The 15,460-nt window shown below is 43.6% G+C and overlaps 1 protein-coding gene across 2 annotated transcripts in view; it reads left to right on the top strand.

The window, feature by feature from the left end:
* spata20 (spermatogenesis associated 20) overlaps nucleotides 1-15,460 on the top strand; it is a 268,685-nt gene that overhangs the window by 2,868 nt on the left and 250,357 nt on the right. For both annotated transcript variants that reach the window (XM_080788996.1, XM_080788995.1), the window contains exons 4-8: nucleotides 1,710-1,864; nucleotides 8,539-8,682; nucleotides 9,691-9,904; nucleotides 12,278-12,408; nucleotides 14,095-14,199. In XM_080788996.1, the coding sequence (XP_080645122.1) occupies nucleotides 1,710-1,864; nucleotides 8,539-8,682; nucleotides 9,691-9,904; nucleotides 12,278-12,408; nucleotides 14,095-14,199 (749 nt within the window). The remainder of the gene's footprint in view (nucleotides 1-1,709; nucleotides 1,865-8,538; nucleotides 8,683-9,690; nucleotides 9,905-12,277; nucleotides 12,409-14,094; nucleotides 14,200-15,460) is intronic.

Below are 15,460 nucleotides of genomic sequence, written 5' to 3'. Positions count from 1 at the left end.
TTTCTTTAAAGGGATGGTTCAGATTTTTTGGTTTTAGTGAATATTAAGTAGTTCTGGTCATTTTGTGGGGGGGCCCCGCAGTAAAAGTAAATTAATCAAAATGAACGTAATTTGTATTGTTAAGCTATTTCTAAAATACTAGCGCGACTTTCGTTCAACTTTGACCCCTCCATCACATGGAACTACTTTTTGGTATCGTAGTGATATGGACACAAAAAACATGGTTCTGTGTGATAGAGGGGTAAAAATAGAACCAAAGTTGCACTAATATTTTAAGAAATAGGTCAACAATACAAATGAAACGTTAGTTTTGTGGATTCATTTACCTTTACTGCGTGGCCCCCAGTGCGCCCCCCACAAAATGGGACCGGAACTACTTGATATTTCACCAAAACCAGAGCAGAACTCCCACCACGGGACTCTGGCAATCAATGAATACAGTTGCAACCACTACATGAGCAGACCTAGGCTGTCGTTGATCCAGGTGACAACGTCTGGCGTTAATCGACGCCCGTCTGTGTATGTGACCATACCATTAACCCATTCTGACCTGAGATCAGATTCATACGAGGTTTCCACTGGACACACACTGGTCTGATGAACCCATTCTGACCTGAGATCAGATTCTAAAAATGTCACAGTCATTCTTCGATTTTTCAAAAATAGCAGACCTACAAGCTCGTAGCACGCCACTCGGTGGCGCGCTACGAGCTTGTAGATCTGCTATTTTTCAATAGCTAAAGCATTAACATGATGCTAACACCAGAATGGGTTCCCGTTCAGAATGGGTTAATACTGCTTGTTCACATGGGCAGATGCAAAGATACAAAGATTCACAGCATAATTGTCGCTTTGTATCTAAAGTTGAAGCCAGTTCAACTTGTTTGTAGCTTTGTATCGTTTTTTCTTTTTTTTTTAGCAGTTACAAACGTCAGATTTGCTTCGTAACTTCACGTAACTTCATGCATTGAAAATGCATGGAAGACTGTATCTTTGTATCTGCCCATCTGAACGCGTCATTTAGCGGAGCAACAATTACTATCATAATATGGGATAATCTGTGGATAATCAGACTCATCGATTTAGTAGATTATTTTTCTAAATGGGTTAGGCGTTTTTCCTCACGTTATTGGTTCGTAATGTCTAGTTTTGATATATTCTCGCTTATTTGCCCGGACTATGAGACCTAGCAGATCATGTCTGTGTGTGTGTGTGTGTGTGTGTGTGTGTCTGTGTGTCTGTCTGTCCCGCTATCCAAATATGGAGTTTGTTGCATCAGCAATCACTCAGCTCCATATATGGGCACAAAAGGGGCCAGGTCCACTCAGCTAGTCAGGGCCAGTGATTTGTTTGTTGTGGACCTGGCCCCTTTTGTGCCCATATATGGAGCTGATTGATTTGTGAGTCATGGTGACATGAGTGTGATGGCGTTCGCTTCCCGCGTTCGCGCATCTTACTCGTGCTATGCTTTAGCTATTGAAAAATAGCAGATCTACAAGCTCGTAGAGTGGCGCGCTACGAGCTTGTATAGGTCTGCTATTTTTGAAGAGTCGTGAAAAGCGACACGAAAGTGTTTGAGAACGACTGACACATAAGAAAAACAGCTTTTTCAAGAAAACAGTCAGGATTTAGTCATTTGCTTAGAATCGTTCCCACCCAGGTCAAAATGGCCTAATTGTGTTGTTGCCCATGCATGGGTTCCATGGCAGTGGGATACTCCACGTGCCACTGGTGTCACGTGATGGAGAGGGAGTCCTTCGAGGACGAGGAGATCGGCAAGATCCTCAGTGACAACTTCGTCTGCATCAAGGTAGACCGAGAGGAGAGACCCGACGTGGACAAAGTCTACATGACCTTCATCCAGGTGTGTGCATTGATTCACAATATATTTAATAGGGATGGGTCTGATTCATTGATTAGTCGTTAATTAGTCGATCAGAATCGATTATAAAAACATTATATATATATATTTGTTGACTTAAAGGAGAATTCCATACTAAAAGGCTTTCTTACCTTTCTTTGTAGTTGTTACGTCCCCATCAAAGAGGTCCAGGTGTTATTTTGTGCAAAAGCTCCTTATTGGCTATTTCCCCTACCATAAGCCCTAAATTAATTGCATTGAATTGAATGGGATGTATGGGGTGTTGTGCTTATAACTGCTCCCAAACCATATTTATCCGTGGCAGAAATATGACAACGCTCCAACTGATTTCACTGAGGGGTTTTTATTTGTCCCAAGTGGCAACCGTGAAAAACTGTAACAAAAACATAATATACCTTTAAATGCAATGAAACAGTGAAAGATGACCGTCCTTGTCAGCCAAACAAACAATAAAATGTACACAAACAATAAACACAAACAATGGCACTATAACTTTTACAGACAAACAAAACAATTGGGAACGTACCGTATGCGCCTTCTGCACCGATTATTCAGGAGTTCAGTTAAGTTCTTTCATATTATATTATTTTCTCTCTTGTCTTTCTCTTATCTTATGTTATGTTGTCATGTCATGTCAGACTCTGACATGAGAGAGCTCCTCTCTGCAGCTCTGTTCTTTTGTTCTGATCTGACATGCCCAAGGCCCAACAGGTGATTTAAATGAGGTCGTTAGGATGAGGTGATTGGAGCAGGTGAGCCCAATTCACCCTGCACATGAACCAGACAGACCACCAAACAGAGCACAGTAGATGGCACCATATCACCATGCATCTATATGTACCCAAATAACACACCTACAAAGTTCACATATACATTTCCGAAAGGTAAGCAATAAAATAGCAATAGAAAATAGAAAATAGAAAATATCCATTACTGGGACAGTTACACTGCCCCCAAAATACAGTGATTTCTTACTGAACTATTTGGCTGTAGAAATCTGTATTTTCTTATTAATTGAACCCAAGTGTCACATCATTTTTTTTGTATTGACCTTTGACCAACCAACAATAATACCTTTTTGTTCCCTTTTTTTGTATTAAAATATCAACTCTGGTTTGCATTTGAATTTGAGGCTTACTTTTGTCAGACCTTCTTTCTCAAGTTATGCTGCCCCCATGGACCTTCATCTTCCCTTGTCTCTTTCCATTCCACCCTTTTCTCTTTCTTTTCTTTGTTCCTCCTGACAGTTCGGCATCCTCTGTCAAGGCTGTGGATACATCAGAACTGATGACGACGTTCTTCTCCCGTCCTACTGCAGTGGAGTTCTTGGATGCTGATCTTTTCCCTCTTTTCAGCTTCTTCTTTGGGGATCTCGATGCAGTGCGACTTCGCTTGCGTCTCCGGCTGATGCTTCGAGACCTCCGGGCACTGCTATAACTCTTGGGGGGTGGTTTTGAGCGTTTCTCAGACTTCTCTTCTAGTGGTGGTGCTGAGCTCTCTGTGCCACCCTCAACCTTCATCTTGGCCATCACTGTACTCGGCCTCTTCAAGGTTCCATGGTTTGAGCCCGCACCCGCTGAGCATCCGACCACCCTTCTTGGCTTCCGGGCCCTAGCACCGTCACAACCCATAAGGAGACCCACAGGACAGTCCAACAATTCAGGCATCTCCTCAGACACACTGAGAAGGCGAGTCCAGCGCTCTGCTGTTTTCCGAGTGGGAATACTATTTTTCTCCCTCGGTATGCACTCCTGAGTGTTTGCAGGTGGCAGATCAATATTTTCTTGTGAAAGGTAAACTCTAACTCTTAGACCAGTCACTTTTTGGCCTTTGACCACTGACCCCCTGTCGGTCATTGTTGACAGCCTCAGTCTGACTGGCTGTGCTTCCGCTTCAATTTTCTCTGCTGCTCCTGTGACTGCAAATGCTGTCTTCAATCCGACTGGCTCCGTTTCTGCCCGAACCAAACCAACCTCGTGAATTGTGGGCTCTGGTGCCTTTGTGACTGCGAGTGGCGTGGAGGGGGGTGTCTGGGGAACACTGACATCAGGACGGTAGAGATGGACGCGCTTGGTCGGGAAGTGGTAGTAGCTGTATTTCCCCCTCGCCTTGTCCAAGAACATCATCCAACCATCAGGCAGAGGTGGCTTTTTTATCTCCTGTTTTAATAACTCCCCTATCTTTTCAGGAGTCATTTGCTCTGGGGGAACAACCACACCCTCATCCATTTTCCCTTTAGTCTACAGTGGCTTTGCTTAAACAAGTATTAAACACTCCAAAATGTTTCAAAAGGAAAAGCTAGGTTTAAACCATCAAGTTATACATTTCCTTTTCCCCTTTTTACCAACAAAGTCTAGATTACATCCTTTGTTTGTTTGTCTTTTTAAACCTCTTAATGAAAGTGAGATGAAAGTGTTTTTAAATCATCACCTGAATTAAATCAAAGCACTTTGTTTGCTTTGCATCACAACCTACCTAACATGAAATTGTATTTCTTTTTAAATCAACACCTTCATGGAATTAATTAATGTCCCCAGCCTTGGGATTACACTTTTAAATTGAATTACCTCTTCACAATAAAACCCAAATGTCTTATCAACTCTTACTCTTATTCAGTTTTAAGAGCTAAATATTTGTCACAAGCAATGTCCCCAAACCGAGACAACCATACAATTGACAAAATATCTCAACAAACTCAATAAAACTCTCAATAAAACAAACCAGTTCTGAAAATCTCTTCTTTTTTTGTTGTGTGAAACTCTCAACAATTCAACTTGACAAGGTATATTTTTCTTGTGATTTTTTTTCCTCTTTTTTACACTCACTCACACCATACAGTCTGACCTGATATCCCAACTTCCCAAGGATATTATTCTGCCTCTTGCATACTGAACCGTCAAACCTTCTCCAGCAGAAACGTGTGTAGGCCAAAAAGAGACGACGCTGCCTTCTTGCCTTCTTGCTGCAGCGCCAACTTATTGCTCCCGTAGGCTCACCGTTCCGTTGGTTTAGGTGAAGTTCATATGCGCGATGTGACCGATGTCATATCCGATTTGTAGACAGGCCGGCTGTTGCGTGTGGCTTGAAAGATGGAGTCCATAAGACACGGCTTGATGTCCATGTGTTCACTGGAACGCAGATGTCCCGATGCTCACCGCCGGGCGTGAAGTGGTCGAATGGCCGACGCTCCGCATCCTCTCCAGGCGACGTGATGTCTTCCCCTCGCTGTGGTAGTGACTGGAACGGCTGTCACTCTGACAGCGAGTGGCTACTGGCCATGTCGTTCACTTCGGTGGTGATAGCGACGTTTTTCACTATAACTGCTCCCAAACCATATTTATCCGTGGCAGAAATATGACAACGCTCCAACTGATTTCACTGAGGGGTTTTTATTTGTCCCAAGTGGCAACCGTGAAAAACTGTAACAAAAACATAATATGCCTTTAAATGCAATGAAACAGTGAAAGATGACCGTCCTTGTCAGCCAAACAAACAATAAAATGTACACAAACAATAAACACAAACAATGGCACTATAACTTTTACAGACAAACAAAACAATTGGGAACGTACCGTATGCGCCTTCTGCACCGATTATTCAGGAGTTCAGTTAAGTTCTTTCATATTATATTATTTTCTCTCTTGTCTTTCTCTTATCTTATGTTATGTTGTCATGTCATGTCAGACTCTGACATGAGAGAGCTCCTCTCTGCAGCTCTGTTCTTTTGTTCTGATCTGACATGCCCAAGGCCCAACAGGTGATTTAAATGAGGTCGTTAGGATGAGGTGATTGGAGCAGGTGAGCCCAATTCACCCTGCACATGAACCAGACAGACCACCAAACAGAGCACAGTAGATGGCACCATATCACCATGCATCTATATGTACCCAAATAACACACCTACAAAGTTCACATATACATTTCCGAAAGGTAAGCAATAAAATAGCAATAGAAAATAGAAAATAGAAAATATCCATTACTGGGACAGTTACAGTGCTAATTTGCTTATTTCCATCGCTCAAAATTATAATTTCTTTGTATATATCCTCTCTTCATAATGTAAATAATAACCCAAGCGGCACACTTTACTACTTATTTCGATGGAAATAAGCGAATTAGCACAACACCCCATACATCCCATTCAATTCAATGCAATTCATTTAGGGCTTATGGTAGGGGAAATAGCCAATAAGGAGCTTTTGCACAAAATAACACCTGGACCTCTTTGATGGGGACGTAACAACTACAAAGAAAGGTAAGAAAGCCTTTTAGTATGGAATTCTCCTTTAAGGCTCATACATAGTCTGGATTTACGGTGGTGGGGTGACCACCGAACTACAACATGACGTCACTGAGCCGCGGCAAAGAGCAAACCACCGCCACCGCCCCAGCTCTCCACCGGAGCGGTGGTCACCTCCCCACCGGAAATCCAGACTATGAATAGGCCTTTAGGCCTGCTGCGGGTGACTTGAATGCTACCATATGGTGCAGTGATGATTAGGGACTGCATGCCTATACCAAAGTGTGCCTGCATTATTTCATCATTGGCCTGATTGAGGCCACATTTATGTGGACGGAGAACCGAAATTAGACACAATTGATGCTTATGAACCCATTTTTGGTGTTTTAAGAATTATATGTTATACTTTAGCTATTGAAAAATAGCACATGTACAAGCACTACGAGCTTGTAGGTCTGCTATTTTTGAAGAATCGTGAAAATTTGGCGCAAATTTGGAATATATATATACTTTCAGAGTTCAGAGTGAACGTTTTTAACTCAAATCCTTGCTTCTGGGGGGGGGTCCCTGGAACAACATACTTTCAGATGGGGGTCCGGTCCGCAGCCAAATACAGATAATTCTGGGGGTCCTTGACATGACAAAGGTTGAGCGCAACTGACAGAACCATAGCATAGGTGTTTCAGAAAACTGCCATGATTTAGAAGAATTTTTTGTAGAATCGAGCTCGGGTCTAAGGGCGCTTTCACACCGGACATGTTTGGTTCGTTTAAAACGAACCATGGTCCGCTTACCCCTTTGGTTCGGTTGGTGTGAACATGCATCCGAACTCTGGTGCGGATCAAAGAAACGAACCATGGTCCGCTAAAAAAGGCCGGACTCGGTTCGCTTCCAAACGAACCACGGTGCGGTTCGTTACTGGTGTGAATGCATTCGGACTTTATAGAGGACCAAATACAGTACGATAGCCAAAATAGCTGTCGGGCTTCGGCAGTTGTGAGGCTGCATTAATAATTAGTTATAAAAGCATGTATTTTTTACGGGGATCACTATTGATATGACAGCTGACAGTCTGATTTTATTTTAATAGTAGGCCTAGACGCATGTCGAGGCGCAGCGCAAATGTAATGGCAGCGTAGGCCTACGAGGTTCACATGCGCAAAAATAACAGATAATTATCGACACGGAATGGTGTACGGTATATGGTAGGCTACACGTGGATGTAAGCTTGTAGATCTGTTTATTTTAAGCATGCGCAGCCGTCACGCGAAGTTATGACAAAGCATGCAATGCATGAGTCTTCATGCGAGAGTTTCTCTTTCAACTCGATCGTGTCCCCTACTTTTTTCTGTCTGTCTGTCTGTGTTTGTGTGTGTGTGTGTGTGTGTGTGTGTGTGTGTGTGTGTGTGTGTGTGTGTGTGTGTGGGTGGGGGGGGGGGGGGGGGGCGCACATGAGGGGGAGAGACCCATATATTTATATGGGAGAGACGCAGAGACAGAGAATTTGAAATATTTAAAATCATCCATGTCGCGCACGGCCGCACGTATAGAGAAAAAGCCAATGTTAAATAAGCTATACACAGGTGGTCCCAAATGATTAATTGATTACATCACTATAGCAAAAGACGTAAAACTAGGTCAACTCAATTAGCTGCAGCGGAGCTTTTCTGACTTGAAGCTCAATAACCTACTAACTGACCACCTTCAAGTTTAAACCATAAGATGACATGGAAATGCCTGCCGATTTGATGCGCAGAAATAACATATATCTAATCAGGTCAAGGTGCACACATGGAAGAAAAGTCATTTTTATCGGGGATACCTTGTTGTTGTAGGCTATACGTCTCCGTGAATTGTATGCATCAGCAGCAAGCACATTATTGTTCAAACACCTGCTCCTCTGTTCACCTGTTGCTCTTATTTGGCTAATAAAATAATTAAGAATGAATGCAATAGCAAGTTGTTGCTGTCATGTTGCTGTTCTCTTCTCTCTCTGTGTGACTGAAGGTTGTCCCAAAAATTGTAGACAGTGATTTCCCCTCATGTTATTTTTCCCTCACTATTTGGTTCGCTTAACATGTCCACGTGTCATTTGTTTACATATTTGGTACGCTTTACAAAGTCCAGTGTGAACACCAAACGGACCAAAATCAAAATGCTAATATTTGGTCCTTGGTCCTTGATCCGGACCTTCTAAGCGAACTTTGGGTGTGAAAGCGCCCTAAATGGGTTTAAAAAAAGAACAGATGGCAATCACCCCACCCCATTATGTGTCAGTAAGATTCATTAAAACCTCTGTATGCTTAGTACAATGTTTAAGAAAGAGTGCAGGAACAGGTTCAGGCTACATTTTTCAAGTGCCTGTTGTAACGCTTACTTGATATGTATTGTTCATGTTCTTTGCGCCCCAATTAAGGCAACGAGTGGGGGCGGTGGATGGCCGATGAATGTGTGGCTGACCCCCGACCTCCGACCTTTCATCGGGGGCACCTACTTCCCTCCCAGAGACGCTGGAGGTAGACCTGGACTCAAAACCGTCCTCACCCGAATCATGAGACAGGTACGGGCACTGAGGCACGGGGGTCTTCAACACGTGTGGAGATTGACAGGTATACAGCACCACTGAGGCAGGGTTCTTCAACAGGTGTGGAGATTTGGATTTACTGACTCGGCAAGTAGCACTTCAAATTATTCACAATGATCATTTATCTAAACCTCCTCAGTGGCTGTGCCATTTTGGAAAGAACTTGAGACTTCATCGGTGATCAGCGGTAACACCCGGAAGCAAGGTTAATTACAATAAGGTTGGGAAGTGAAGACTCCAGTTTTTTCATTCTCTGTTGGCACAGACAAGACGATATTTTTTTAATGGCTGTGTGGCAATAGCAGCACTCTTCCACGTGACCGTCGCTTATCTAATAATGCTTTGCCTTATGTTGCCAGGACAACATTAGAGACAGGACTCCATGTCCCGGTGCTTATCCTGGACCGTATCGGTAAAATTATAAGACCTGGAACGCATCCGTGTCACCTTATAGCTTATATAAACCACATTAAACATTATGTTAAACTTTCTACGAGCTTGTATAGGTCTCTAGCTATTTTTGAAAAAAACGACCAACGCCACAGAAACATGGCTTTTTCCGCAGAAAACCGTCAGGATGTAGAAGACATTTTTAATTTATTTATAGAATCTGATCTCGGGTCAGAACGGGGCTAGCCTCGGAAACCCAGACGTTTTTATTTCCAGGGAGAAAAAAAAAGTCTGGGTCTGAGTCCACTTCAATTCGGCATAGAGTAGCGCAAACATTGCTCACTCTCTGCTGATTTCTGATTGTCTGCACCTTTGTAAAATTGACATACACACGCACACATGTACACACACACGCTCCTCTCTCTCTCTGTCACTCTAAGTAATTAGTCTCATGTTGCGCAGCTGCGCATATATTCTCCCGGCGGATCTTGCCGGGAGCTGCCTATGCCATAAAAAGCATAGGTGAGTTCCAGGCTAGAACGGGGCTAATGAGGTTATGCTTTGTGATTTGTCTTTTTTCCCCTCTGACCTCAGTGGCAGAGCAACAGGCCTGCGTTGGAGGCCAGCGGGGACAGAGTCCTGGAGGCCCTGAGGGAAGGCACGGCCATCGGGGCTCTGGGCCCCGGCGCCGAGGCCACCCCCCCGCCCTTCGCCCCCGACGTGGCCAGTCGTTGCCTCCAGCAGCTGGCCGGCTCCTACGAGGAGGAGTACGGAGGCTTCAGAGACTCGCCCAAGTTCCCCACTCCAGGTGCGCTGATTGACGACCGCACACCGCACTCCTTAACCCATTTAGGCCCGACGTCGAAAATAAATCAAACGTTCGCTCTGAAGATTTGTGCCTCATTTTCACGATTTTTCTAAAATAGCAGACCTACAAGCTCGTAGCGCGCCACTCGGTGGCGCGCTACGAGCTTGTAGATCTGCTATTTTTAAATGGCTAAAGCATAGCATGATGCTAACACCAAAAGGAGTTCAGAGACTCGCCCAAGTTCCCCACTACAGGTGCGCTGATGAGACTCGCCCAAGTTCCCCACTCCAGGTGCGCTGATTGATGACCGCACGCACCCTTTAACCCAGTTATACCTGAAAATAAGTACTAGGTAGAGTGAATGACAGGAAGAATTGGTTGGTTGGTTGGTTGGTTGGTTGGTTGGTTGGTTGGTTGGCGGTAGGTTTTGTGGATAATTAGCGTGGTGACGGTATATCTAACTGCTTAATTAATTCGAGAGCACTGTCTGAGAGCAGTTGTGCGCATGTCCAGAGTGGGGTATTGCTGCATGGTGCTGGCTGTTGCAGAAATATAGGTTAAGACTTGAAAAGCATAAAGCAAGAGAGTCTCAGTTTCATTTTTTTTAAACCCATTTTGGGGCGGGAACCCCTTTTGGTGTTGGAAGCATTGTGTTATACTTTAGCTATTGAAAAAAATAGCAGATCTACAAGAATGGATCATAAAATTCAATAGTATAAGTGCACCGGTCTTGATATCGGAAGGTCGCTAGTTCGTATCCCCGGACCGGGCACGTTAAAATTACCACCGCTGAAGTGCCCTTGGACAAGGCATTGTTGCGAACGCAGGAGCACTTACTATGAGACCTAGCAGATCATGTCTGTCTGTCTGTCTGTCTGTGTGTCTGTCCCGCTATCCAAATATGGAGTGTGTTGCATCAGCAATCACTCAGCTCCATATATGGGCACAAAAGGGGCCAGGTCCACTCAGCTCCATATATGGGCACAAAAGGGGCACCATATAAGGAGTCCCCAAAGCAGCTATACGTCCAAAACCCAAATATGTACGAGCTGCGTTCGCTTCCCGCGTTTGCGCGTCTTACTCGTACCTCTAACCATGAAATGTTCTATGAGCAGGGCCTGGCTGTAAACAAGTTCTTGAGCTTAGTCCAGTTACCCTGGGTAAACAAACTAAACCTTTCCAAACTAAACCTTTCCTTTCCTTTCTGACTTGTAACTGCGTGCGTGCGTGCATGCATGCGTGCATGTGCAGTGTGCACGCCTGTGTGTGTGTGTGTGTGTGTGTGTGTGTGCGCTACTAAATGTCTCTATACTCAGATAGAATAAATCCAGAGTCTCTATGGTACATTCAACATAATGGGCTGTGGCTGCCCTCCTGTGGCCGGAAATGTTAATGCAGCTAAGAATCCAGTAGATGCATTTCATTATAGCTTAACTATAATGAAATGAACGTCTTATTCGAGATTCGAGAAATCCCTTTTTATGCCCATACATGGAGATCCCTGAAGTCATAAATATGACATCATTATTATGATGATTGGCCTCAATTGTGCTATGACGATAAGTGCTCCAGTACTTTCACACCGCTAAAATGATTTGACAGCTTTAGTTACTTTGTAGATTCTTCTGTTTCTTGCGAGACAGGTATTTCTGTATTTGCAGTAGGGATGCACGATTAATCTGTAGCGTAATCGGAATTGTCCGTATCGGCCATAAAAATGCCATTATTTCATCAGTTTTCACCAGGAAAGTTATTTCTAAATGAAAGATGTAAAAAGAATCATCAATGAGTTCAATATAAATCAAAGGTGTCTGGTGCCTCTAGTCTAGAACAAAAGCCACATCAAATATGATGTAAGTGTAAAAATAAACCTTACATTTTTCTACATTTAATGTGTGTACTCATCTCATTCAGTCGTGAAAACAGACACTTGGAAAAGAGTATAGGCTTTTTTATTGATTGATTAAATGCTTTTGTAATAACAGGCTTTGGGCCAAGCCCCTATACAGGGCCCTATAGGCTTGTTTCCATTGTGTTCCTCTGTATAATATGGGAATCGGTCAGAATCGGTATCGGCAGATACGACCCTGCAAATAATCGGAGATATCGGATGTCGGTCATATAGTTTCATAATCGTGCACCCCTGATTTGCGACATCGATTGTCGATAGTTACTCGAGTACTGAGTCTTTTTCCTCCTGTCTGTCTGTCTGTCTGTCTGTGTCTCTCTCTCTCTCTCTCTCCTCCTGTCTGTATGTCTCTCTCTCCTCCTGTCCACCTGTGTGTCTCACTCTCTCCTCCTGTCCACCTGTGTGTCTCTCCTCCTGTCCACCTGTGTGTCTCTCCTCCTGTCCACCCGTGTGTCTCTCCACAGTGAACCTGATGTTCCTCATGTCCTACTGGTCCCTTAACCGCTCCAGCTCCGAGGCGGCGGAGGCTCTGCAGATGGCCCTGCACACGCTGCGCATGATGGCCCAGGGAGGCATCCACGACCACGTGGGGCAGGTAATAACATGTAGCTACACGTAACCCGTTCTGACCTGAGATCAGATTCTACAAAATGTTCTTCTACATCCTGACAGTTTTCTGAAAAAGCCACGTTTCCGTGTCAGTCGTTCTTCGATTTTTCAAAAAATAGCAGACCTACAAGCTCGTAGCGCGCCACTCGGTGGCGCGCTATGAGCTTGTAGATCTGCTATTTTTCAATAGCTAAAGCATGACATGATGCTCACACACACACACACACACACACACACCACAGGAACCTCACAACCAGAAATGTTTCGAAAATAGCTGATACTGCGTACTTGCGTATAGGTCCGCTATTTTTGAAATATCGGTAGAGGGCGCAAATCCACCGGTTTGTGTACTTTTGTATTTGCATTGTGATCCCCATATGGGGGGATTTTAGATCGCCTCGTATAAGAACTGTGTTTGAAAAATAAACCGATCATCCCGGGCCGCTTCACTCTTCATGGATATGAAGCATCGACTGACTGAGGGAAATAAACGCTATTGATACCGCTGCTGAATTAGTTACATTTTCGCTATAGGAACAGACTGTATCATAATATATGATACATACAGTATGAGTGACTGACTGTCGCAAAGGATACAGAGAGACACCTCCCCGACAATAACGCAGAGGCAGCTTGTTTATTTTTGGACCACACAACGCTTATAGTAGACGATATTAACCCATTCTGAACGGGAACCCATTTTGGGTGTTAGCATCATGTTATGCTTTAGCCATTGAAAAATAGCAGATCTACAAGCTCATAGCGCGCCACCGAGTGGCGCGCTACGAGCTTGTAGGTCTGCTATTTTTTGAAAAATCGAAGAACGACTGAATTTTTTTAAATCTGATCTCAGGTCAGAATGGATTAATCAGACCAGTGTGTGTCCAGTGGAAAACTCGTATGAATCTGATCTCAGGTCAGAATGGGTTAACACCCCCGTCGCCCAGGATGACGTTCTTCGTCCTTTCTGTTAGTAAACGCCCGACGCCCAAGACGAGGTTTGATCCAAAAGAGGAAGTTTATTGATATGAAAACGGATCGCGTCATCGCTCCACAGCCTGGGAGGAAGGAGCGCCTGTTGTGCAATCCTCGGTTGTCGTCATCAAAAAAAATCTCCCTCCCCTGTTTAGCCACGGCGACAGCGGAAATCTTAAAGCGTTTTAAAGGTAGAGTAAGTGATTTCACTCAAAAAAAAAACCTTAGGTTTCGTTTTTGGCTGTGGGACCTAATAAGCCTTCGTCCAATCAGGATAGAGAGTCAAAAACGAAACCTAAGGTTTTTTTTTACCCCCCCCAGGGGTTAACTGGGGAACAGGGAGGAACTCCTTATATGGTCAGCAGCACACTCTATAGTAGAGAGGATTATCACAACAAAACAAAAAAAATAAGTGATATTTGAATTAAGTGAAATCACTTACTCTACCTTTAATGACTCGCGATCTAATTCATGATCCTGTCTAATTGTTAAAAAAAAAAAACATCCTGTGTTAGACTGTGTCCAGTCGCGATAGATTTATTCTTCTTGTGTGTGTACGACGTGAGCTGCTCTGGTTGTAATTATGACTTCTGTCTCTCTGTCTCTCTCTCTCTGTCTCTCTCTGTGTCTCTCTCTCTCTCTCTCTCTCTCTCTCTCTCTCTCTCTCTCTCTCTCTCTCTCTCTCTCTCTCTCTCAGGGTTTCCATCGTTATTCCACGGATACCTTCTGGCACGTGCCCCACTTTGAGAAGATGCTGTACGACCAGGCTCAGCTGGCTGTCGCCTATATAACCGCCTACCAGGTGTGAGAGGCACGCACGCACACACGCACGACACGCACGCACGACATGCAAAAAATATTAATATTTTTCAAAACACTTTAAAAAAAAACATTCAAAACTGCAAAAAAAATTCAAAACTTTTCATGAATTAATAACAAAATCAGAGAAATTCAGAGATGTAGTAAAAAAAAAAAAAGCAGGTCTACAAGCTCACAACGTGACGCGAAGTGACCCGTGTGAGCTTGTAGATCTGCTATTTTCAGACAGAATTCGGTTCCCAGTGGATTCCTCGCGACTCGCAGTGCAACAACATTTGCAATCTCCCAGAATTCGTTGACAAAATTGTCCATATCATTAGTCTTAGACCCAAACCGCACCAATGCAACTAGTCGCAACTCCTTGCGACAAAACAGTTTTAAGGACTTGTATTGTCACACCAGTGCAACTCTTTGCAACTGCCATTGGGTATAATAGAAAATTAAATAATAATATAATTCAAAAAGTGAAACTTTCATATATTCTAGATTAATTGCGCACAAAGTGAAAAAAAAATTAAAAACCTTTTTTTTCCCCTTTTAATCTTGATGATTATGGCATACAGCTCATCAAAATAAAATAAAAATCCCATCTCAAAACATTAGAATATTTCACGAGGCCACTAAATGAAACATTATTTATAATACAGAAATGTCGACCATCTGAAAAGTGTTAATTCATGCACTCGATACGCGGTCCGTGCCCCTTTTAAACAAATTATTTCATCAATGGGGTCGTCGCATGGAGGTGATAAGCCTGTGGCGCTGTTGAGGTATAATGGAAGCCCAGAGTTCCTTTGATAGCGGCTTTAAATTCATTTGTGATGTTGAATCTTGTGTCTCACACCTTCCTCTTGACAATAAAACATAGATTCTCCGTGGGGGGTTCTGGGCAGGGCCAGTTGGCTGGGATGTTAAGCACAGTAATACCATGGTACAGTACATCAATTACTAGTAGTTTTGGCACTGTGCTGCTGGGAAAAGGAAATCTGTGTATCCATATCAACATACGGAAGCACACAGTGCTGTCAAACATCCTATATGGTTGTGTTTTGACTCTGCTGCGATTGATAAAAGACAGTGATATTTTGGGGTGTTGGTCCACTCACTGACAGTGGAAACTTCACACTGGAGTCAACACAGCCATCTACCAGGACTTCTAACTTTTCCACGATATATTTTTTGAGAAGCACGAGCACCTGTGCATGCAACTACTCGCAAACTCGTTTGGTTGCAATGGTGTTGCA

Source organism: Protomyctophum bolini, assembly GCF_963924005.1.
Source record: "Protomyctophum bolini genome assembly, chromosome: 18".
NCBI classification, from domain to species: domain Eukaryota; kingdom Metazoa; phylum Chordata; class Actinopteri; order Myctophiformes; family Myctophidae; genus Protomyctophum; species Protomyctophum bolini.
This window is presented reverse-complemented; position numbering and strand designations above follow the sequence as displayed.